Source organism: Gavia stellata, chromosome 2 (assembly GCF_030936135.1).
Source record: "Gavia stellata isolate bGavSte3 chromosome 2, bGavSte3.hap2, whole genome shotgun sequence".
Lineage (NCBI taxonomy): Eukaryota > Metazoa > Chordata > Aves > Gaviiformes > Gaviidae > Gavia > Gavia stellata.
The window spans coordinates 72,188,485-72,213,418 of NC_082595.1; the positions used below are offsets into that span (position 1 = coordinate 72,188,485).

Here is a 24,934-nt window from a genome sequence, read left to right on the forward strand (position 1 = left end):
TGAAGCTTATTTGAAGAACTACCTTTGCAATGTGTTCCACTTCTTAGCCCTTATTATGAAATAAATTTTCTAGTGATTTCTCTGTTATGTCTAAGGAAGAGAAAATGTCCTTCACGAAGGATCAATTTAACCATATATATGTTTTTAAAGCAATATTTAAAATAATTTTGTGAAAACCAAAAGTGTATACTGGTTTTGGTTGGGATAGAGTTAATTTTCTTCATAGTAGCTCATGTGGTACTGTGTTTTGGATTTGTGACCAGAACAGTGCTGATAACAGAGGGATGTTTTAGGTATTGCTGAGCAGTGCTTACACAGCATCAAGCCCTTTTCTGCTTCTCACGCTGCCCCACCAGGGAGTAGGCTGGGGGTGCACAAGAAGCTGAGAGGGGACACAGCTGGGACAGCTGACCCCAACTGACCAAAGGGACATTCCATACCATATGATGTTGTGCTCAGCAATAAAAGCTGGGGGAAGAAGGAGGAAGGAGGGATGTTTGGGGTTACAGCATTTGTCTTCCCAAGTAATCGTTGCGAGTGATGGAGCCCTGCTTTCCTGGAAATGGCTTAAACACCCATCTGCTAATGGGAAGTAGTGAATTAAGTCCTTATTTCGCTTTGCTTGTGTGTGCAGCTTTGGCTTTAGTTATGAAACTGTCTTTATCTCAACCCATGAGTTCCCCATCCCATTCTAGGGGGAGTGAGTGAGCAGCTGTGTGAGGCTTAGCTGCCTACTGTAGTTAAACCACAACAGTGTGTTAAATTCAGTCACTAGACCTGTGACAGAACAGCCCATGGAAAAACATTCTACTATCTGTTAATGCTTCTGGAAAAACAGAATTATTGTTTCAGTGCTCCTAACAGGACAAACAGTATTACTAAACCATAGTGCATTTCAGACTTCTTGAACTACTGTTGACTCTTCCAGACTTCAGTAAGATACTACTCAGCTCAAGTAGGCTACTCAGCATAAGTGGGAATTGCAAATGTAGGCATGGTACTAGACACCAAAAATGACTTTGGTATTCTTGGAAGTGTAGTCATACTGTGACTGAAGACAGCTGCTTTTAAAAGTAATAGTTTGTGGGGAGTACATGTTAGATTAAGAATAGAAGCTTTTTGTTAACTCATTTTAATTCTGCATCTTGATGATCTTTTCTTTAACCTTTTCTGAAAAGTAGGTGTTAGTTTCCTGGATCCCTCCTATGATTAGGACTTTTCAGTAAGCAGAAATGGCTTGTAGACTTCTGAAAAATACAATCTTCTAAAACTACTCCTGGGTTCTCATTTTTCCTTTACGTTTTCTTACTTGTTCCTCCGCCTGTGATTCCATGTTTATTTACCTTCATGTCTTTCCTTGTCTGTATTCTCACTTTATGTCTAACCTGCCATTCACTGCTGTTACTCTCCCTTTGAAAAATAAATGTAAGGTAAGAAGTGTACAGTCTCCTTCTCTCAGTTTGGGATATACATATGCTGTCCTAGCAAAATAACACTTTGAAAGCCATAATTATTTTGGTGAAATATTTTGGGGGTGGAAGGGGAGGAAACACTCATTTGTAGTGAAGTGTCCAGACTTAACATGAAGAGTCCCACTTGGCAAACAGGAAAAATGATCAGAGGGTTTCCAGAGGATTGTCAAGGTTTGGGAAAAGCCTGCTTTTTGAGCAGGGCTGTAAGTGCTTTAAAGCTTCTTTGGTTTTGTTTGTTTGTTTTTTAAATGCACTGGGAATGAGAGAGAGGAGTTAGTTACTACCTAATACATACTTAATGTATATTAAAATACTGAAATAAGGTAATATATAGTTTTTCAGAATGCACCATGTATTTATAGTAAAATTTATGTCAACTTGCACCCCTCAGGATGACTGTAAATAGTGCAGTGAAAGCTGATAACATGTATACAGAAAATTCATGGAATTAAATTTTAGATCACAGCAAAATGATATCATATAATTTAGAATTTCCAAATGTCATTTACTGTAATATCACTTTGAACTATTCTCAGTATATTTGGCCAGCATTATTGTTGTGCTTCAAAATTGCAGTGTACTCCATTCTTGTATTTATTTTAGTTCTTCATGGTCTTGGTTTTAGGGGCTAAATAGTATTAACATTCATGTTTGGAAGTGTAGCAGTTGAGACAGGTTCTCTGCCATGTTTTTCTGGCTTTTAACAAGGGAACATGTAGGACTGAAGACTGATATCTAAATGAAGCCCTAAGAGCTTAGCCTGGCTTCTCTGTGTATCAATTAACTAAATACCATGACCACTGTTGCTTTTTGTGAGCAGAAATGGTGAGAGGGTACGTTTATTCTTAAAGCTCTATGTTTAAAGTTTCAGCCTAAAAAACAAAGATCCCAAACTATAAATAGTTGTGTTCGATTTGTCCCTTGCAGCTCTGGCATTTGAAAAGTTAAGTGTTTAAGAGACAAATGTCCATTTGAGATTTAAGAGAAGTAGCGGTCTGCTAGTAATGGATCAGGTAGGAGTAAAAGTAAGGGTTTTCATGTTATGTACAGTACTGTGATTTTGGGAGAACATCATAGAATCACGGTGTTGAGTGTCTCAGTACATCACTGGATGTTTCTTCAGACTTAGTCAGGATTTCATCTGAGTGTGACCCAGAGGAGGAAAGGAAGTCACCTTAAACAAGGATGATTTGATAGTCGGGAGAGAGGGTAACAGAAACTTAACAGTGAATAGAGGCTATAGAAACAAATGAAAGAGAATAATAAGGGAGAAAAACGAGAGAAAGTGAATGGACAAAACCCTGTCTTTTTACAAATTTTAATCACATGGTTATCAGTGAGGTTTATTGTTACTTGGCTTTTCGACTTTGCTGTGGTCTATCAGGAATAAACTATAGCATCCTTCTAGAAGTAACTGAAGGAAACCAAGAAAATAGACTGGTTGAAATATATACTGTGTATTTGGCTCTAGATGTCTACATAGGAAAAGTCCTAGGAAGAAGGAAAAATAAAAATTGGGTTTCAGCAATTGGGAGAGACCTATACTGCGGTTCTTAGATCATATCCATGTTTTCCCTGTCTTGGCTGTCTCTTTTCATGATAAATTTTGTATTGAATTCTGATGCTTATCACCTATAGCTGCTGCAAAAGTCAGTCTTCAGGGATGCTGATGGAACTCTTTGACTTAATTTCTTTTTAATCACTGTTTCTGTGACATCTAGTTTCTAGAAGCTTGTGGTAATGCATCCTGTTGTGTTACAAGAGATGCCTATGTCAGGAAAACCAAATGACTTTTCAGGAGATTAAAAAATATTTTTTTTTGTTGTCATCTTCTTTAGTCTGAATCATGATGTTGATTATTATTAATAGCAACTCAAAATATGATATTGATCTGTCACTGCTTTCATCTCGCATTCTAAAATCAAATTCATAGAAAGTAAGCTATATGCTAGTGAAACAAGCCCACCTTTTGACCTCAACTCTTTGAGGAACCCCAGAGCAATCCCTGCTTTTTCTTTTCTGCTTTGCTTGGTTCTGTCTATAAAGAGCAACTCAGAGTACATAAAATCATCCCTGAAAGCCCATCCTGAGAGGCTGCATACACCTATTCTAAGAAATAAAACTGTGCAAGGGGTGGGGTTTTGCTACCGAAACTTTATCCTCTTTTTAAGTAGTTAAAATGGTCCCTGCAACAGTTTTGGCCCTGGCTGGCTACAGTGCTCTTGAGAAATTCTCAGCAGTTAACAGTACTCAGGGACCATTATTAGCAGGTGTTCTGAGATGTCATTATCCTGTTTTGGAGAGCGAGAGTATGAACATGGTCAGACAGCCGGTGGATTCAGGGCCAAAGAGGAGGCCTTTGCCATGTTGGTTCACCAGTGTAATTGTACCCAGAGTGTCTTCTAGTTCGCAGACTTGAGGTTCACCTCTCTGAAGTTCAGAAAGTGCTGTTTTGTCAAATGTCAGATATTCTCCCATTAATACGCCTTTAGGGGTTTAGGGCAGAGGACAAGAAGGCTCCTTACATTGGAAAGAAGAGAGGAAATAAGGTGGAATAAAAAATAGTAGTATATCATGACATACAGAAGAATTCGTTATGGAGAGTAAAGGGAGATCCAAGAAGCATCAAAACTAGTATGTCACTTACACTTGTCTATGGAGAAGATGGCACCAGTATGGGAAAGATGTCGTTATCCTGTCAAGTCATGTTTGGCATGTGAAATGTTTCTAGAAGTAGAAATCAATTGTAATACAGTTTATCTTTTTTTACAACCTAAATGGAAGTTTTTTTCCAAGAAGGATCTTTTTCGCATTTAAAAATAACAAATTATTTCTTAAAAATGCATGTATTTATTTGGCTTTTAAAATTTAAATTGAGGTTTTTTTTGTCCACATTTATGTCACTGGTTATGTGTGTGCTCTACACACATGAAATCTGTATTTTTCCTATTCCTCTGAACATAAAAGGCTAATTCCTTGTTGTGTTTAGTTTTAATAAGTACAGAGCTAAATCCCTGCAATGCCCGTTACTTTTTAGCTTCCTGATTTGTGCGTGTATGTAGTTGAGTTCATTATTATAATAACTGTAACTGTATGGCATTACCTCTTTCACCTGAATAGTAAATAAAAAGTTCAAATTCGGTGGGTAATTCTAGTGTAACAGAGGAAGTTGACAATAGAATAATTAACAGTCTCAGAAGTAAATATAGGTAAATCCAAATCCCTATTCATCAGAAACAATCCACAAAAGAACATGTCTTCATTCTCCAGTCATCTTTGAGACAGCTCTTCCTCAGAAACCTTGTTTTGAGAGGCTTTGTCTTTGATAATATTCGATAGCTACGTATAGATGTATAGACGCTAAACTTAAGCAACTATTTTTTTCCTTAGTTAACTAATAAAAAGTAACACTGGCATAATGTAGGATCTAATTAATGCATTCTTAGCAAAGATACTGAAAATGAATAGTACTTTCCTTTTCCTTTCTAACCCTGGCCTTTAAATTTTTAAACTCTAGCCAAGTTTTCATGAGACCAGATTGCAATGGTAAGAATAGACTGAATGCTTGAAAAAGAATAATTATTTTAATGTTTAGAAAGGAGATAGAAGTTTGATTAAATTTCCTAATGCTTAAATTAAGTCAAGATCAAGATTTCTTTGGTTGTCATTATGCATAACAATGCTGTAGCTATTAGATAAAATTTGTCATGGTAAACAGATAAGCTGGTCATAAATCCTGCCAACAGCCTATGTGCTCATTGAATTAATGCCTGAAAAATTTTTGTTTTAAATCCCTGTAAAATATTACCATGTCTGACTTTTCCATTACAAACCTCATTTTAAAGTGATGTAAAGCTCACGGTACATGCTGTCTCTCATTTATTAGCCTATTAACCTTATCTTAAAAACGTACCATGAAAATTTTGAGGGCGCTATTCAGAGATACAAGCATTTAATTGCATCTTTTCTGTTTACAAATGCATCTGGCTGCCAGTGACCCTTCTGCTCTTACTTTTAATTCTGAGGTTATTTCTCAAATGGTACCACCTCAAAATACAGATTTAAAATGCTTTTGTTAGTACATAGTGCATGTGTTTACTCTTTCACCTTTTTTATCATTTCATGTGGAGGCATATCTAACAAGCATCCAAATATTTGTAACAGTGCTCTTGCTGTGTGTTATGTTCTCACAATCTGTATAGATCACTTCATTCTATCATGGCTCAGAGATGTCAGGTAAATGAAATACAGAGCATCTACTCAATTGTGTCTCGCTTTGCTTTCTGGTGTCACACTGGGAGAGATGCATTAAGATTGCTTGTAGCTGTGCTGCCCTGACACCTTAATTCCAGAGCCTCTCTGCTATTTCTAAATCCCTTGCTTGAATCTGTGAGGTTACACAGCTGCTAGTGCCACTGCTTTCTTCTTCTCCTCCCATTTTTATAATGCAGTTTACTGAGAGCAGGGACAACTTGGCCAGGTAATATGTTTTGGTATTCTTTAGGCTGTATGAATAAAGTAGCATTACAGAACAGGAAGGGCAACAAATGGTGGGCTAGGAAGGCTTATAACATGGAGAATCAACGCAGTAAGGGAGTGATGCAGCAGAAGCTTTTGGGTCTGTGGAGATGGATTGACAGAAATGCATCTTAGCTAGTTGTCTTTTTTTAAGTCTTTCCTGCCATATTCCCCTTCCCTGTTGGTCATCTTTTATTCATCATTGAAAACCTGACTTGTATGTCTGAGCAGCAAAATTGGCAAATCTCCTTACCTATTCTGTAAACTTCCAAATGGATAACTTGTGTTTGCTTCCCTGTTTCTCCTTGTGCTTGAGTAAAGTGCATATGCAATGGAAAAATGGCATTTTTATGCATTTTTGCATCTCTATTTTTAAAACTCTATTTTGCTATGATGCCTACAGAAAGTAAATTATGACTGAAGCATGGTAACTAGTACATGCTGACCAGGATATCTTTGATGTTTTTGTGTTCTTCATTTTCTATTTTTTTATCTAATAAGCAGCTTGTTGTTGGGGAGCATTCTTTAGCGCTATAATTAGTTTGAAGGTTGTCTGTTTCACTTGCTGGTTAGATTGTGTGAAAAATACATCTGATTTCTTCCTTTCACTTGCATCTCTGAGTTAGATCCTCCTTTTCCCAACCCAGGGGGCACTATGGATCTCAGTGAAGGTGGTTTGTTTTCCACATTTACCAAAATAAAGAATGCTTAATGGAATATAAAAGCAAAGGGAGTGTATTAAATTTTATCATGTCTTGTTTTATTCCCCAAAGGTGTTTCCATACCTTACCATGCAGCATGTCTCACGAGAACCTTTTTGAATGGCAGATTGTTGCTAGTATAATTGTCAGGGGATGAGGCATAAAGTGTTGCTCCTGGGAGAGAGATACACAGGGACAAGTAGTTCTCCAAGAGCAGATTTAGAAGTTGCCATGATATTAAATCCTTTATATTTTTCAGGTGTTTGGGTTCTGTGGGTTTTACTCTTACTTGCTTACTCTGATGTGACACTTTTTCAGCAAACCATGAAACTTGCTACAAAAAATACAAAGTGAGACCTGAAAGTTTAAGTTGTAAATGAAAACAACTCTGAAATATTTCAAACCTTATACAACTTAGAGAATGAAGTCCACAAACAATTATTTTGTTCTTAGAAGATCTCTTTAAAGAGCTTTTCTCAGTATTTTTACTAAAGTTTTCTGCCTCTCACATTTTTAGCTTTAAAAAAACCTCACTTTTTATATGCAGTATTTATCTTATTGTTGTGCTAGGAACTGTAACATATGATTGAATAGAAAAAGTGTCTCCCTCAGCTTGCAGTTTATAACAGTCATTCCCACAGGAACTGCCAAGTGGACTTAAACCCAACTTCTGTCTCAGGCAAATATTCAAATCTCTCAAGAATCTGGCAGTGATCACAACTGAAGTGGAAAGTGGTGAAAAACTTTACAGTGGGGCAGGTTTTCCAGTTGCATTATCGTGTCCAATTTCCTAAGTACTGGGAACGAAATCTTAACACAGGGCGGTTTTTGTCCAATATATTTCAAAACAGGAAAAACTATAGGCAAAATAGAGGATGGCTGGGGGGACATCATATGGAAGCAGTGGAGTGTGTTTAAATGTTGTTGTGTCTTACTTCCCTAGTTTAGTTTTAATTCCTCCTTTTCTACAATTAATCTAGCCATAATATTTCATATTTTCAGCATTCTCCCTGTCTCTTGCCTTCCCATCTTTTCCCTGTTTCTAGGGGAAAAGGACTAAAGAAAAAAAATAATCAAAGTAATCAGACGGGTGTACCAAATCTAAAATAACTATATAATTCAGGATAGGTTTTGTGAAGGTGAAAGCAGGACTTCTCTAATATTTTCTTTTCCATGGCTAATATGTTTGAATAACCTGAGTGACTGTTATGGTCTAGGAGAGAATGTGAAGGCCGTATTTTCATCCTTTTTAGAATATTTCTCTTATTTAAGAAAAATATATTTCTTCATATTCTTGTATGAAGAAAAATACCACTTTTCTTTCGAAATGACTATAATATTAATTAATCAGTATTTCTTACTCATAAGCTAACCATGCAGACAATGAACTAGATATCTTAAAGACAGATTATGTACTGAAATTATAGATCTTTTACAAGCCTTCAGAAGTATAGTATCTATTACAAGCAAATAATTAATTTTTAGTTCTGTCAAGGTTCCTTTTCTGAGTTAGTATTTGTGAATCAGTGCTGGTTGTTACTACTTTTTTTTTCTCTTTTCTAGTTTTTAGGAGACTTCATATTTACTGTACTAGACAGTCTTATTTTAAATAGTATGAAGTGATTTATATTCTAAAAAAATCAGTGCCACAATCTTTTCAAGTATGAAATGGCCTGAATAATGTCTTTACGATGTAGGAATTTTCTCACGGTTCTTTAATTCACTGGAGTGATAATTCTTTGTCATAAAGACAGCCCTGTAAAAACCCAGCAATAGTCGTTCTTATGAAGAGTCACTGTGAATGGCTGGTAGAAAGGAAGAGAGTGTGAGGAGACTAGAAGCAGAAAGAGAAAAAATAGTGACTGGACCATCTAGTATCTGTTGTAATTAAAGTAAGGATGCCTCCATACTATGTGCAAAAACAGCAGTAGGAAAAATAATTAGAAAAAAACAGAAGCAGTAAAGCCCTGTGTTCGATATTTGACTTTGCATATAGCCTAAATTCAGTGCAAAATAAATTATTTAAATTTATATTCCCCTGGGAGAACCATGTGCAGTCTTTTTGTGTGTAAATATCTGATGATGATGATGGCAAATCTATTTTACAGTTACGGGTTATTAGAATTATGACTTTTACTTCTGTAGTTAAAAATGGGAAGTTCACCTACTCCTCAGATTACTTGAGGGGAGGCAGCCAGTCTAGACAGAACATAATTCCTTTCGGTTTTAATCATTTACATCCCAGTAAAATCCCCTTATTGAGTTCTGTTTTGAAGGCTCAGAAGGATTTATAAGGATTATAAAGATCCTAAATGAAGCCACTGTACATGCAATCAAACAATGAATTTGACTGAGTTGTCTGTGTTCCCAAAATAGCAGCTACTAAGCTTTCGGCACCAAACTGGAGCTTGAGCTTTGTTTTCAAAAGAGAGGGTTTAGGTGTTCATCCATGGTAGATGCCTGTTTCCATAGGTCTGCCTCTTTATTGCACAACGTCAGTGGTGAGAACTGTAGTTCAGTCACTTCAACTGATCGTAAATATTCTGCCTTATATGCATTACCTTTACACTGGTGAAGCGTACTTCTCTTCTGCTTGTAGTTATAAGGTTTTATCGTTTTTATCTTGAATTTGTATTCTGTTTTGAGCAATCCAGGGAGGAGAAGAGTGAGGAAGGGAGCAATGTTTGTAGTACAGTCTACTTTTTCTGTTTTCATCTTTTCTGTTTAGTCACAGTTTTGACAGTCCTGCTGTTTCGTTCAAGTTATGTCTGCTAATAAAAAATAAAGCATGGAGCTATATTTGAATGCTCTGTTAGGCCTTGATGTTTATGCATGGGCTACAAACTTCTTTTCTTTGCTAATTTATACATATTTGAATTTATTTTCAGTGATTTTTTTTTTTTTTTAAAGGAAATACCAGTAATTTAATACATGTCTAATGCAATCTTTTTAATAGGTCTTGTTCCCCAAACCATTTTTGTTCTGTGGTAAATCAAAGCGATATTCCATTGTATAAGCTGACAACGTATAAATAGTAATTATTTTCCTGCAGCACGTTGGTTGAGTTGTTACAGTTGAAACAATATTTCACATGCTGTACCTCATTGATGCCAAGATAAATTTTAGAAACCATTTTGAAACTGCTGAATTCCTTGCCATTACCATATCTGTTTTGAATATTTGCATGATAAAAGTCAGAAAAAACAAATTTTAAAATGTATTTTCAGATTATAATGGTTGTCTAGCCTTTTGCCTTTTAGAAATGAAAAACTTAAAGAGTCATAATTCTACAAAATTTTTCATTTCTCTAATAGTTTACTTTTAATTCTGTTTTGAAAAGAAGACTTCATCGGAAATGAAAAAAAACCTTTAGGTGATTGAATATAGCAATAATCTTATTTGGAGAATGAAACAGCACCTTCAGATTGCTTTTATATAAAAGCTGTGTGTATCAAAAAAATAACAGCATCTATAAAACCACGGTCGGAAGAAATACATGCCAGACCATTAATATAAAATGCAAAATATTAGACTGCATGGTCTTCAGAAGATGGGAGAACTAATAATGGGCTTTCATTGGAAATGCAGATGTCAGCTGTGGGTGCCTTGAATTGTCAATAATAATGTTAAACACAGGGTAGAATATCAGCCTGAGCTTATTCTTTATTCTTCTCTCAAAATCATTAAAGCTAAGACAGTTGTGACATATGTTCTGCTATGGCTCAATAAGTGAAGACGTGCGTGGAACGTATATGTGTGTATGTGCTGAATTATTCATGTCTAAGTCACTGCTCTGGGGAAGCAAATGGAGCGCGCTTTGATGGCAGGTAGGTTTTGAACCATATCTCATGGAGGAAGAGAATAAATATTCTCAATTTATCCTGGCCCAAGCTAGTTATCAGCTGTGTACATAGGCCCAGGCATTTATTTTTCTTTTTACTATAGTTGCATTGGGAAAAAGACGGATAAATATCAAATTCTAAGAGAAAGTACTTTTATGGAATTTAGCACCTACATACCCCATTTTGTCGTCTGTACTGCATCCATCTAGGTAAAGGACTTCCCATGTAAATCTCACCGAATTTACTTAACTGTAGCCACAAGGTCAACCTTAGAGGCGGGGGAAGGGAGACTTAAACCTGGAGGGTGATGGTACCTCCTCAGGGGTACCTTTCTCCTTGCGGAGAGAGAGGGGACTGAGGCAGAAATCCCATTATCCTCTTACACCCGTCTGAGCGATTCCTGCCATCTTGCTGTATTTAATGACCTGGGATTTGAGTTACTCACCAGCCCGTGTAGCCACATTGGCATGATGTTGTGACTTCAACACAGAGGTCTCTGTGAACTGGGAGGAGGGCAGGAACTACAGCAGGGGAACAGCCTGACACTTGACCAAATTCAGTCTCTCAGACCAATCTGGAGGAATGTTACTGGGGCTGTGATTTTTTATTTTTTTTTTTTTTTTTCCTTCATTAGCTCCTTTCAGCAAATAAATTGCCTTCCCCCACCCCCTCAAACAATGGATATTAAATGAGCTGCAGACCCTGGTTTTTACTATTTTTAAACACATATTTCTTTTGTGGTACACTAAGTTCTTATATAACTTACTATGTATGGATTTTGTTGGGAAGTTAATTTGAAATACTGTAAGTTTAAATTTAGAAATGTTCAGTCCTGGGTGGATTTTAAAGCTCTGTAGAAATCTCATGTTACGTTTTGAGGATGTGTGGAGGATTGTGTTTAAAATCAAAACAATATTTAAAGTGTCACATCTATTGCAAGCCCCCTTCCTGCTGTGACCTCTTAGTGCAATGCACAAAGTTTCAACAGGTGAAGGGAATTCAGCTGCTTGAGGAAGAGGTGTTGATTCAACAGATGACTCCTGTCTTGAGGCTCCATATTTTGCTTCAAGATACATTTTAATTACTATGAGGGGGAAGTGTAACATTCTAGCATAGATAGGAAACACATGCTACTTGTTAATTTTGTTTTAGCCTTTGCTAACAAACTTATTTTAGGTGAAAAATGTCTAGAACAGGAACTATCATCTAATGCACTTCAGTAAATATGCTGTTAGGTAGTGATGACCCTCATTCCTCTCAGAAAGTAAAAACTTGAAATAAAATCTCAAACATCTGAATGCTTAAATGAATAAAACATTTATATTGCCTAAAAGCATACTAGTATTTGTTGCCTGGGTTTAGATTATACATGCATCAATGTCTTGGTTTTGCTTTTGAATGTGTGCTTTATATACTAAATAATCCTGTTTTTCTCAGGGTCTGCAAACTATTTATTGCAGCCTACGTTACCCTCCTTCTTACTGCTAAAAGCTAGGATTTTACCACTTAAAGGTTTTGGATCTGTTTGGGATAAATACATTGTATATTAGCAACATTTTTTGTAATTACGGCAAGTGTCTAATAAGAAAAAGCCCTCTTCCTCCAATATTGCTTTTATTCAGTCTGTCCTTGATTTAAATTCAATGTTATGTTAATTTTTGTATTGCTAATGTCGTATGATTTTGGGAGAATGAAATACTCCTTAACTACTTAGTTTACTTGTTTGATGAAGAAGTTGCTCCGCAGCATTATCTGTGTTTTCCCATCTCATAGAATCTTATGTCAGCCTAGCTCTGACCTTTATATGATGGAACCTAGTGGTAATATACCCTTCTGCTTAACAAGCTTTGAAATAAAAATACATGATTGTCAGAGCTGTAGGCAATAATTAGTTCCAAGTAGATGTGAGAAGTGAAAGGATTATTTAAAGGAAAACAAAGTGATTCCGCTGGTTTATGGTGCATATGAAGTCGTCTCAGCTTTTAATTCAACTACTAAGGGATTGAAATAAATGTAAGTCACTATGTGAAAGCATTTTTGAATGAATCATTGTAAAGAAGCTCTCTAAATAACTTTACTGCTTATTGGAAGCTCAAATATTTGAAACATTAATTAGTTCATTTGCTCTTTCAGACCTACTCATAAAATGTGGCTGAGTGGAAAGGCTACTGTAGGGAAGAGAACACGTGCACTAGATCTTGCTGAAACCTACCTAGAGAACAGTTTATGGTGTTCTTTGAAATAATAAAAAATATGTATACACATTTCCCAGGAAAATTCTTCAATCAGGTATGCTCTACATGGGGGAAGAAAGAAAGAAAGAACAATCCTCCAGAATTTTGTGTGCAGCCCTTAAAAATCTGTAGATCATGCAGCTGTGTTCTGCAATGAATGACTAAAAAGTGACCCACTCTCCTGCCTCTCGGATTTTCCCATACTCTAATTTTCCATTCATTTGAATGGGTCTTTACTAATAACACCTCCATATATGAAAAGAAAGCAACGGTGAAGGCAGAGTTAACAGCCAAATAGGCTTTCTTCTTCACAAGCATGAATCAATGACCAGAGATTAGGAGACATTTCACCCATGTTGTCACTGGCTTTGTGCAGAATGTGCTTCCCCCCCAAGTGATGGTAGCTGTGCTGCCTCCCCTTGTACAGACTGAAGCCAAGCCTGTAAGAAAGTGGTTGTGAATTGAATGTGGTATGGGAGCAATGCATAGTTCTTAAAGCTGTTGCAATAAACAATTTAGGACTTTTGATAGACATGTAGTTAGGATCTAATGCTAGGAAAGAAATGTAAGAGAAACTTAATGCCCCTTTCGGAGCATGAAATGCAGAAGATTCTGGTGAAAGCCAGGATGAGTTTGGAAAGAACTTGATTAAACTCACGTTGGTTTAAAACTGGCATTCCGTTTTTCTCCTAATTAAGGTATCTGTTCAGATACTACTCATTCTGTCTCTTACCTTTGTATGCCTCATCAGGATGTCATTTTGCCATTTATTTCCTTTGCATTCTTTGAGATTGACCGCTTCTGATTGTCTTTTGATGCCTGTTAGTGTGGGGCTTTTTTCCTTTTAGATTATCTTTCCATTTTTCTTTTAGCTGTGTTTAGTACAGGAGATACCTGGTTGCTGGTTCTCCTGCTCATCTGTACCGCTACCACTGATGATTAGAGTCCCATGTCTTCCCAGTTGCCTGTGCTCGTTCCTTTCAACTTTTGAAAAATTCTGCCTTTGAAGCCAAAGCTCTGTGAGGTTATTCTCTGTGGACTGTGAAAGGGACAGTTTTTCAAAATTATTTTTTTGTGTGAATGGGGTGGCAAAATGAGGGATGATCTCATGTAAATAACTTCAGTGCTGTATCATGCTTGTAACAATGCAAATCTATGAGTTTTGTGCCTTATTGCTATGGAAGTCTGATTGAAACTAACTTTAGAATTTGTAAGTTGCCAGTTGCTTATTTTCTCTTAGTGATATCCACAGTGCATTCTCCTCACTGTCTAATGTTCAAAATATAATAAACTCCATTACGAGCAATTATTAATCTGACAAATGTGCATTTTGAACACTCATACTGATCTGGTGCAGTGCTCCAAATGTATAATGAGCAATGCAAAGCTGCTGTTTTATTTCAGATCTTGAAAGGTCAAAGTTCACTACTGAGACTTAGAGTAGGGCTTTTACTACCTTTTTGTGACCAAGCCATCACATTATCTTGCAGGTTTTTACAGCCACTGTTTATTGGCACATTTTCCAACTGCAGCTATATCTTTCTCTTCTCTATGACAGAAAAGTGAATGTTTAGATAATTAGTGCTTCTTTCAAGGCATCAGTATAGTACATTTAAAGCAGTGAGTTGTTTAACTGTGTAAATCACATTGTTGCGTTGTCATTATAAGTATTATGAAAAAAATGAGCTAAATGACTTCAGAGGAAAACTATATGGAAAAGTATGTAGCTGCTATATCCAAAGCTATAATTAGGGAATATTTAAATTATTTTGCTTAACTTTAAAGCTGTTTAGGTATTTAACTCATATATGCTTGAATACGTATTATAGGTTTTTTATCTTTCTATGAACTTTTACTTGATTAAACCTTTTACAGCCTGAGACAAATGCTTGAAAACCAAGTATTTGGCAAAAACATATGGTGGTTTGATAATATTTTTGTGTATCTGTAGGATTCTAAACGTTGTGTAAGGAAAACTTAGACTGTTCAAATAATTTGCAAAGTGTTTGGTTTGGTTCTAATACTCATTTCTGTAACTTGGCAGGGACAGCCTGTTGGAGACTGTGATTTTAATGTTCGACTTGCATGTATAGAGAAGGAGATTATATTTCCACGACATGAAAAGATGAAGAATGGTCTTATCGACAAAGCACAGGAACCGTTCAGTGTTCGAAACAAGCCATTTTTCGACATCTACACCTCAAGAAAGGTAAACTTGATTTCAGTTGTTTATGCTGTGGCGCTGAAGGCAGCAAAGCAGTGTTGGGTATAGGTTTCCCCTCAGTTTTTTGAGCTTCCAGTGAGTTCCTCTGCTAACCGAGTGTTCAGCAGTCCTTGGGGTGCGATTGGCAGTTTGGGATACTCTGAAAAGTGGGTTTAGGCTACCTCTTCCTACTGAATTACTGTTTCCCATATTTAAAACCTGTACTTTGGCAAAACCTAATTCTTCAGTTTTGTAATGTTGAATGATGACCTAAAAGTTAATAGCTTTAGGTCTGAAATGTCTCTGAGCTCAAGGGAATATCTGAGAGCTATATTGTTTACACTGTCCTCCTTCATAGGTAAGAATCTAATGTTCTTTTTACTTCTAGTCCTGATTTGGCCATAGTATAAGAATCATGAGTTCTGGTTGAACTCCCACTTCATGTTCAGCAGTGATTGCTAAGAGCCCATTCTAGTTAATGTCTCCACATTTTACTTATTAAAATACTGCCCTAGGTGTTCGAAGTAGTGCATATGACTTGCAAATATATATATGAGTTCCTGTCTTTCAGTATAGACATATCCTAACATTCTGTAAAATACTTATTCTCTTCTGTGAATTAAATGGCTCCTGGATAATACTTTCTTCTAGAGGAACCTGTTTTTCTCAGCATTGCTGTTAGAAGTAGTCCTGTGTCTCATCAACACAGAGCAATGAACATCAAATTGTCATCTTCCATTTGCTTTTGTCATTTCTTTGAGCCTGTAGCAGGTAATGAATCTCGCCCCAAGAGGAGCAGTAATGGTATTTTGGCTATCCAAGAGTGACTGAAAAGTAAATAAAGAGATAAGGTATAAGCTGGACTTTCATAAAAACCTGGCAGAGAGTAGCAGTCTTAGGAAAGTTTAAGTCACGAACAATTCTACGAGAAGGTTGTGTGGATAAAGCACTATAAATGTTTCCATCGCTTCTCTGTATTTATGTTGTTGCATTTTTGGATTGTCTATTTAAGATCAACATCGTAAATCTGAAGTAAATTTTTCATGAGGGGAAAAAGGCTGTTTGTCTAGGATATGTAATTTTGAGCTTGAAATTAAAATAAACTAAAACAAAAGGAACACATCTTAAACATTGGTTTCTTACATAATTTATAGTTTCCTGAAGTGTTCTGAAGTTCCAGGTTATTTAACCTCACTTAAAAATCACAGGAAGAACAAGGTTGGAAGCATTCCTAGAAAATTTCTAGGTAAAACATCTGTAAACACATCTCATGCTAGTTAAATCTAATTGCCAGCACATCACTATTGAAACGATCCTCTGCTTCCCAAAGCCTAGGAAATTAAAATTATCCTCAAGAGCTTTCTTTTTCCTGTCTAAAGGAGATTTCTGAATTGTCTGTGTGCTTTCCAATGTGTTGAATTTTAACAATTCTGACTGCGGCACTTTTTAAAGTCAGCAATTAAATGATGCTATTTACTGGTCTTTCTCTGCCTTTCTCAAAGCTCTGAGCATAACCTGTTTAAGACATTGACTTTCTTATTACCCAGCAGTAAAGCATCAAATATGTTGGTGAGGGAGAAAAAACTATACATGGCTAGAATTTATTTGATAATAGACTTAAAATTGCTTTTGACACTAATGCTTGGACAATATTTATTTTGTCCTTGTCATTGCCACCAGGTTTGATTAACTTGTGAATTATGGAATGAAGCAGTTTTCTGGCCAATTTTCTTCATTTTTGTGAAGGATATTCCTGTATGCAGCAGTTGGAGATACACAGAGGGAGCAGGAGGTGTAGCGTTACTGGCAGCGCAGAGCGAATAGCCAGTGTTACTTTTCCCTTGTTTTATTCATTTCAAACATCTTTGATTTACCTGCTTTGTGCGTGTATTAGATCAAATTGGTTAGGAAAATAGAGCAAGTAAGAGTAATATCCTGGGTTTTATCAAACTATATGTTTTGAAAGATTATTTTTTTTAACTAGGCCTCTTTTTGTCAGTTAACTTTCCCTCCAGTTAGAGTGAGTAAAAGTCAATAGCTGTTTTGCACCACAGTAACATAGCACATTTTCTTTCTCTTGAGGGTTCCTTTTCCTCTGAGTTTTGCTGCTTTTTTTTTTATGAGCAATGAATATACCCTTGGGGAAGGATACAGTGGTGATTTACACAGTTTGAGAGAGCAGGGCATCTGAAAGTGTGAAGCGTGGCTATTTCTTTGGGTTTTGTTACTTATCTCATGATTTTAAAAAACAGTAAGTCTGCAGTACCAGGTAAGGCTTCAAGGACTTTGCAACCTGCATTTGAGGTTGTTATGTTGCAAATGCAGTTCAGTCAACAAATTCTCACCCTAATGTGTTATCACCACCTTAAAAACATCTTTGAGATAAGAGTGTCTATATGTTTTCAATTTATTGGGGTATTTGGGTTTGGTGTGGGGTTTTTGGTGTCTTTTTTTTTTTCCGTTTTGTTTTTCTTTTGTTTGGTTTTGGGGTGTTTGTTTTTAAGTGGCAATCAGGACAGACTCTAAAGCTTTCTACATTTTGGCTTTGAAATAACCATAGGGCTTTAAATATTCTTTTTGTACAATGTACATTATAGGTTTTAAACAATCCTTGTCCTGATTTAAAGTGACAGTTACCTAGTGAAACATGTTCACCATACTACTGTTATAATTGAAAACTTCTAGTGAGGCTTTAAACCTGATCATTGTTTTCAAAAAGTAAGAAGTTTTATGTCAATACTTAATTATTGTTTGCATGCTCTATGGTAACTGTAGGGCGTTTTTGGTAGTACTACCAGTAATGATGTGGAGTTTTATCTAAGGCAATGTTGGTAAACGTTTAAGGGAATTTATTATAGATTCAAAATACATTTGAAATCTGTATCTGCTCAAAAGAATAATATTCATAAAAATACATTCTCAAAAAAAAATATTTAGACTAAGAATTATTGTTGCTCTTATTTACCTCAAAAATACATTTTTTGTTTCATTACTTCAGCAAACTTGATGAGTGTGATTTCCTGGGATAATGAAACAGGGATTACATCTTCATAGTCATCACAAATTCGTGAACAGAATTTTTCATTATATATGGTCAGAACAGACTATTGTTTTGAAGCATTGCCCTATTCTGAAAGAGGACTATTTAAAAATAGTATTGCCTTGCCCAAAAAATCTTTTTCCTGTGTTTATTCAGTCATCTCTGCAACTATAGCAACAAATGTACTCATAGCAGTGAATACCTCATTAGTATAGCTGTTTCTGGGTTTCTGCAAGCTGGGTTTCTTTTGCATCAATGACAAATGTCTTGATAGGGTTTACCAACTCTGTGTGCAGCGCAGCAAGGTCTGCAGGGAGACAAGGAATTCCTTCGAGCTTCTAAGTCTGCTCATATTCACATTGACCCAGCTATCCATAAATCCATCTCCAGAGATGGTGGCAGCTGAATGAATGCTAAAGGACTGACAAAAGGGACCTGCTTAGGTAGATCTTTTCCTTATGTTTAATTGGCCGGTTTTTTTGTTCTTCTCCAAGAACAGCAGGATCCTTTCATCTTCAGAAAGGATCTAACAGGATCCTTCCTTTCTTGACTAGAGGTCCTTAAAGATTTACACCCTTGAGTGGTATCAGAAAAGCTGTGCATTTTCTTAAGTGTGGGTTTCTTCCCTACCTCCAGTTCTTGTATTTCACTGATAGTAGATGTAGCTTCTCATGTCATCCCCAATGCTTGTTATTTTCAAAGAAAGATCACTGAACATAGCAGTCTTTGGCCATAGATAAGGTGCTGATTGCATCAGCATATTCAAGAATGAAAAAGTAGAAAACCCATACCACTGGTCAGAATGTGTTTCATCAAAATTCAGGAAACAAACATAGTCTCTTCTAGTAGTCACATCACAGACATCTGCAACGTTATTGCTTGGAGGGCTTTTTGCAGAATTTCAGCAGGTATTTCACTGTTTCTGAAGTTTGTGTGTCACGCGCTGTGCTGGGAAAGGTGCCCTGCTTGACCTGCTGTTTACGAACAGAGAGGGTCTGGTGGGAGAAGTGAAGGTCGGAGGCCGTCTTGGGCTTAGCGACCATGAAATGATAGAGTTTTCAATTTTTAGCCAAGTAAGGAGGCGGGTGAGCAATACCGCTACCATGGACTTCCGGAGGGCAGACTTTGCCCTGTTCAGGACACTGGTTGGGAGGGTCCCTTGGGAGACGGTCCTAAAGGGCAAAGGGGCCCAGGAAGGCTGGACCTTCTTCAAGAAGGAAATCTTGAAGGCGCAGGAGCAGGCAGTGCCCATGTGCCGTAAGAAGAGCCGGCGGGGAAGACGGCCGGCCTGGCTGAACAAGGAGCTTATGCTGAGGCTCGGGGAAAAAAAGAGAACTTACCACCTCTGGAAAAAGGGGCAGGCAAGTGAAGAAGAATGCAAGGACCTCGTTAGGTCATGCAGGGAGGGAATTAGGAAGGCGAAAGCCCAGCTAGAGCTCAACCTGGCCACGGTCGTGAGGGACAACAAAAAAAGCTTCTATAAATACATTAACAACAAAAAGAGAGCCAAGGAGGATCTCCATCCTCTACTGGATGCGGCGGGGAACATTGTCACGAAGGATGAGGAAAAGGCTGAGGTACTTAATGCCTTCTTTGCCTCAGTCTTTAACAGCCACACCAGGTATCCTCAGGGTATCCGTCTCCCTGAGCTGGATGACAGGGATGGAGAGCAAAATAGGCTCCCCATGATCCAGGAGGAAGCAGTTAACGACTTGCTATGCCACCTGGACACTCATAAGTCTATGGGGCCTGATGGCATCCACCCAAGGGTGCTGAGGGAGCTGGCGGAGGAGCTTGCCAAGCCGCTCTCCATCATTTATCAACAGTCCTGGTCAACGGGGGAGGTCCCGGATGACTGGAGGCTTGCCAATGTGACGCCCATCTACAAGAAGGGTCGGAAGGAGGATCCGGGGAACTACAGGCCTGTCAGCCTGACCTCGGTGCTGGGGAAGGTTATGGAGAGGCTCATCTTGAGGGCGCTCACGGGACACGTGCAGGATAACCAAGGGATCAGGCCAAGCCAGCACGGGTTCATGAAGGGCAGGTCCTGCTTGACCAACCTGATCTCCTTCTATGACCAGTTGACCCGCCTAGGGGATGAGGGGAAGGCTGTTGATGTTGTCTACCTGGACTTCAGCAAAGCCTTTGACACTGTTCCCCACAGTATTCTCCTAGAGAAGCTGGCGGCCCGTGGTTTAGACAGGTACAATCTTCGCTGGGTAAAAAACTGGCTGGATGGCCGAGCCCAGAGAGTTGTAGTGAATGGGGTGAAATCCAGCTGGCGGCCGGTCACAAGCGGAGTCCCCCAGGGCTCAGTTTTGGGACCGGTCTTGTTTAATGTCTTTATTGATGATCTGGATGAGGGGATAGAGTGCACCCTCAGCAAGTGTGCAAATGACACCAAGTTGGGCAGGAGTGTTGGTCTGCTCGAGGGTAGGAAGGCTCTGCAGAGGGATCTGGACAGGCTGGATCGATGGGCCGAGGCCAACCGGATGAAGTTCAATAAGGCCAAGTGCCAGGTTCTACACTTCGGCCACAACAACCCCAGGCAACGCTACAGGCTTGGGACGAGTGGCTGGAAAGCTGCCCCGCAGAAAAGGACCTGGGGGTGTTGATCGACAGCCGGCTGAATATGAGCCAGCAGTGTGCCCAGGTGGCCAAGAAGGCCAACGGCATCCTGGCCTGTATCAGAAATGGTGTGGCCAGCAGGAGTAGGGAGGTGATCGTGCCTCTGTACTCGGCACTGGTGAGGCCGCACCTCGAATGCTGTGTTCAGTTTTGGGCCCCTCACTACAAGAAGGACATTGAGGTGCTGGAGCGTGTCCAGAGAAGGGCGACGAAGCTGGTGAGGGGTCTGGAACACAAGTCTTATGAGGAGCGGCTGAGGGAGCTGGGGTTGTTCAGTCTGGAGAAGAGGAGGCTGAGGGGAGACCTCATAGCTCTCTACAGTTACCTGAAAGGGGGTTGCAGAGAGGTGGGTGTTGGTCTCTTCTCCCAAGTGACTAGTGACAGGACAAGAGGGAATGGCCTCAAGTTGCGCCAGGGGAGGTTCAGGCTGGATATTAGGAAAAAGTTCTTTACTGAGAGAGTAGTGAAACATTGGAACAGGCTGCCCAGGGAGGTGGTAGAGTCACCCTCCCTGGAGATATTCAAGGAGCGTGTGGATGTGGCATTGTGGGATGTAGCTTGATGGACATGGTGCTGTGTGGTGTTGGGTGGGTTGTGGCTTGTTGTTGTTGTGTGGTGGGTGTGGTGGTTTTTTTTTTTGTTTTTTTTTTTCCCAGGTTGTACTTGATGATCTTACAGGTCTTTTCCAACCGTAGTGATTCTGTGATTCTGTGAAAGCAGTCTTACATTTGCAGCTTATCTGGGATTCTGAAACCTAGCTTCTGAGCTAGGTGATAATTTGTGATTGTGCACTTCGAGTGACAAGCCGATGTACATTTCAAAGGGAGATAGGTTGGACTTCCTTGATGTGCAGTACATATACACATTCTGTAGTCCTACCTTCAGTCTTGCAAAATCCTGGGTTATTAGCTACTCCATTTGAGAAGAAGTTTTGGAGAGAGCTTTGCATTAGGCTTTATGCTCTTTACAAAGCCTGAAGAGAAGCAGGGAACACGTATACTGGATGACTGCTGCTAAAGTGAAATAGGCATCTCAATTTGAGTACCTGGAGTAATAGGTGTAAGCAGTAGATTGTGTCAGCAGCAGTATGGCTTGGAGTTTTTTTTAAAGTGTAGCTGGGTTTTGCTTAGGGTCAAAAAAAGTATCAGGTGTACTTCTGAATTAACGCAGCTGGAACCACACATCACATCTTATTTTTGTTTTGAGAAACTTAAATTTTTGAAATATGTTCCCAGGATGCAGTTTGAACCTCGCAAAAGTAAGTATTGGAGACCTCTCCCTTTACAGCCTCCCTCCATCATTCCTTTCTATAACCTGAGTTAAGATATAGTGTTCCAAATTGAAAGCCATCATTGGCCATTCCTCTCATTAACAATAGCACGTATCAGTAAATGTGTGTTAGCTTGGGTGGATTGTAGGAAGATTACTCAAAAAGGTCAGGAGTCTCAGCGCTATGTTTTGTAGCAGAATAAGCAGCTAAAACTTTTAATTATACTAGGAAAAACAAATGTTGACCACATAGGTTTAGTAATTTTCAGTGAAAATGTGGAAGTAATTACTTGAAACAGCAGTAAACCTCGTACTGTGTTATATAGTACATCCAATAATGAAATTGTTCTTAGAGTTATGCATTTGGGACTTTAATACCAGAGTTAGGGTACTGGCTGTTTTTCTCCTAATCTGAAAATCAATTTATTGTGAAATGAAACGCAATTTTAAAGTGCAGTTACAAAGTATGGCAGCATTTATAGTTGTGCTTTGGCATTTGTTGTTGGTACTAGATTTTAGAAAGAAGTGCTATATCTTTACAATGTTATATCTTTATAAAGTTGTCTTAAACATTATTTTGAGATGTTTTGATGGACTTTTGGTTTTTGTTTTTTTTTTTGTTTTGTTTTTTTTTTTTTTTTTTTTTTTTTTTTGTAAGACTGAGTTTTGGTAGTAAGAGGAAGAAAGGAAAGGAACAGTCACCTGAGGGCAGGTTGTATATTTTCGGAATCTCTGAAAATGTTACCTTGTTGAAATTTGATATTGATGGACAAAGCAGTACTGCTAAATTTGTCTGCCTCTGTAATCTAAGAATCATTAAACATGGTTTACTCTTTAGTTCTAGCTGGGAACACATGTACTCTGTGAGTGACTTTTGCCTTTTATTGTAACTTCCGAATTTTTTTATAAAGATATTTTTGAGCAATGTTGAACCTTTGCTGTTTGTCATTGCACTTGCATGATTGGCCACTTTTGTTGCATAGCTTGTTTTCTTTTCATTTATTAGTGTGCCTCAGAATTCAAGGAGATGACATGGCCAAATCTGCCAGCTCTCCCACCCGTCATGTAAGCATAGTAGCAGTCCATGGAAGAAGCAGAGTTTTAGGATTCCTTGATGTTAAGGTATTAAAGACCAGTGAGGTTAATGCTTTATATGCTGCATATTCTTAGCCTTGGGCCCTTAGCCTTTTATTTATACAAATATTTTAGGATTTTCAACAAGGACATTATGTTCTTTAGTACAGGAAGTACAGGTACATAGAAATAATAAACTCTTGGAAATGATGCAAGTGTTGGCTTTTATTGCCTAAACCAACCCACAGTTCTTTTGCAAGGCTTTTTTGTGTGGACAGTCTCAGCCCGGATGTCATCACTAAAACCTATTGTCTAGTGAAAATGCTGTCTAGCAGGAGTAGAAAAAGAGTTCCGTTCTGTGCAGTCTGCGGTCCCATGGAGAATTGTGCCCGTCGCTCTCAATGGAACAATAGGGCTAAAGGTGAAACAATGATACAGGTCAAATGAACAACCTTTTTCAAATGTTAGCATGCTGTATGTCAATGACTTGTCAGTTCTTAGACTATTATCTGGTTTTAAAATGACAGCTTGTCCTAGAGGGATTAGAATGAAGGTGAGTAATCTCTGCTAGAAGATTAAATGGTCTAGGATCTCCTTGAAAGTTTTCAGTCAAATCTGTGAACTGACAGATGACTTATTTTGTTCTCCTGGCTTATTTGACATTTGGATTTTTATTTTATTTTTTTTTAAATTGCTTTTGTTGTAGTTAGGAAGGGTGGAATGTTTAAAAGTTTGTACCAATAAATGTATAGCTACTGTTGAGATGGTTTGCTTTGGAAAATTAAGTGGCTGTGGACCTCTGATGATGAATGAGATTGTGTAAGTACATGACTTGCTGATGTTGGTGTGAAGTATTTTGCAGGCAGCTGAGGCAGCTATAAGCTAGTATTTACATGGCCTGAAAAAATGAACCCTGATAAAAGGCAGAATATGTGGGCGTAGCTCAACCATGTCTGCCAAGAGAGCTTTTAACCAAAAACTGACTGTAAATGACCACAAAGCCCTGTCTTATGTTGCCAAGTAGCCCACAGAGGAAAATGTGGAGAAGGTTTGCAGTCATGAGACAGAAGACCAAAGAATTCAATAGCAGCAATGGCAGCAGCAGAAGTGTCAAATAATCTCTGTCTATTTATTGGAGATTTTGAATTCCGCATCTTGGTGGAGGGGGAATGTTACCATCTGGAGGGTTTTTAATGCCAAAAAGACTTCTTTTCTCTGTTTTTATTTTTGTTTTTATTTTCTATGCCTTAAGGAGTAGCTTAATCGCCTCACCTTTCAATCCTGCGTTTCCTGACCCAGAGCTGGCAGTCACTCTTCGGTGTCTGGCCTACACCATAGTCCTCACTCCGTCTGTTCTGTTCCAGGTTTTTGGCCTGTTTATCATCTCATCTCCTTTTAATTATCTTCTAACCCATCTCCACTCTACCATTTTGTTTCTGTTTGCTTTTATTTCTTTACTTCATATATTTCTTCCTCACTTTGTCCTGTCTCCTCAAAAATGTAGTCAAATGTTGTAAAAGCAGTATTGCCTTATTCCACCCTTAGATGCTTTTGTGCTAGTGGTTATCTTCACTCAAATCTTTTTGGAGTGCTTTTCTTCCTGTAAATGCAAGTAATGGTTGACCTGAGGAACCTAGTAAATAAGTAGCGAATAAGAAGCTGGAAAGATGTTACCTTATGCTTATATTAGAATTTGAAATCTTCACTTGGCAGCTGTCCTGTATCCCAGCATGTAGTACTTCAGCCTGATTTTTCAAAATGATTTTACCATGTGAATTTTAAAGGTAAGGACAGCCAGCCAGACCAAGTAGAAGCTTTGTAAATTGTAATATGAAATAGATGACCAAACTGTGGCTCTTGAGCTGAATGTAGGTTACTACCCCTTAAAATTCAGTGCTTGAACCGGAGCTATTTCATGCAACCAGCTGCAGCACTGGAATGATGTGGATACTC

General features: G+C 38.2%; 1 protein-coding gene across 2 annotated transcripts in view; it reads left to right on the top strand.

Moving 5' to 3' along the window:
* Positions 1 to 24,934, top strand: part of RNGTT (RNA guanylyltransferase and 5'-phosphatase) — a 192,174-nt gene that overhangs the window by 61,213 nt on the left and 106,027 nt on the right. For both annotated transcript variants that reach the window (XM_059829856.1, XM_059829862.1), the window contains exon 11: positions 14,812 to 14,976. In XM_059829856.1, coding sequence (XP_059685839.1) covers positions 14,812 to 14,976 — 165 coding nt within the window. The remainder of the gene's footprint in view (positions 1 to 14,811; positions 14,977 to 24,934) is intronic.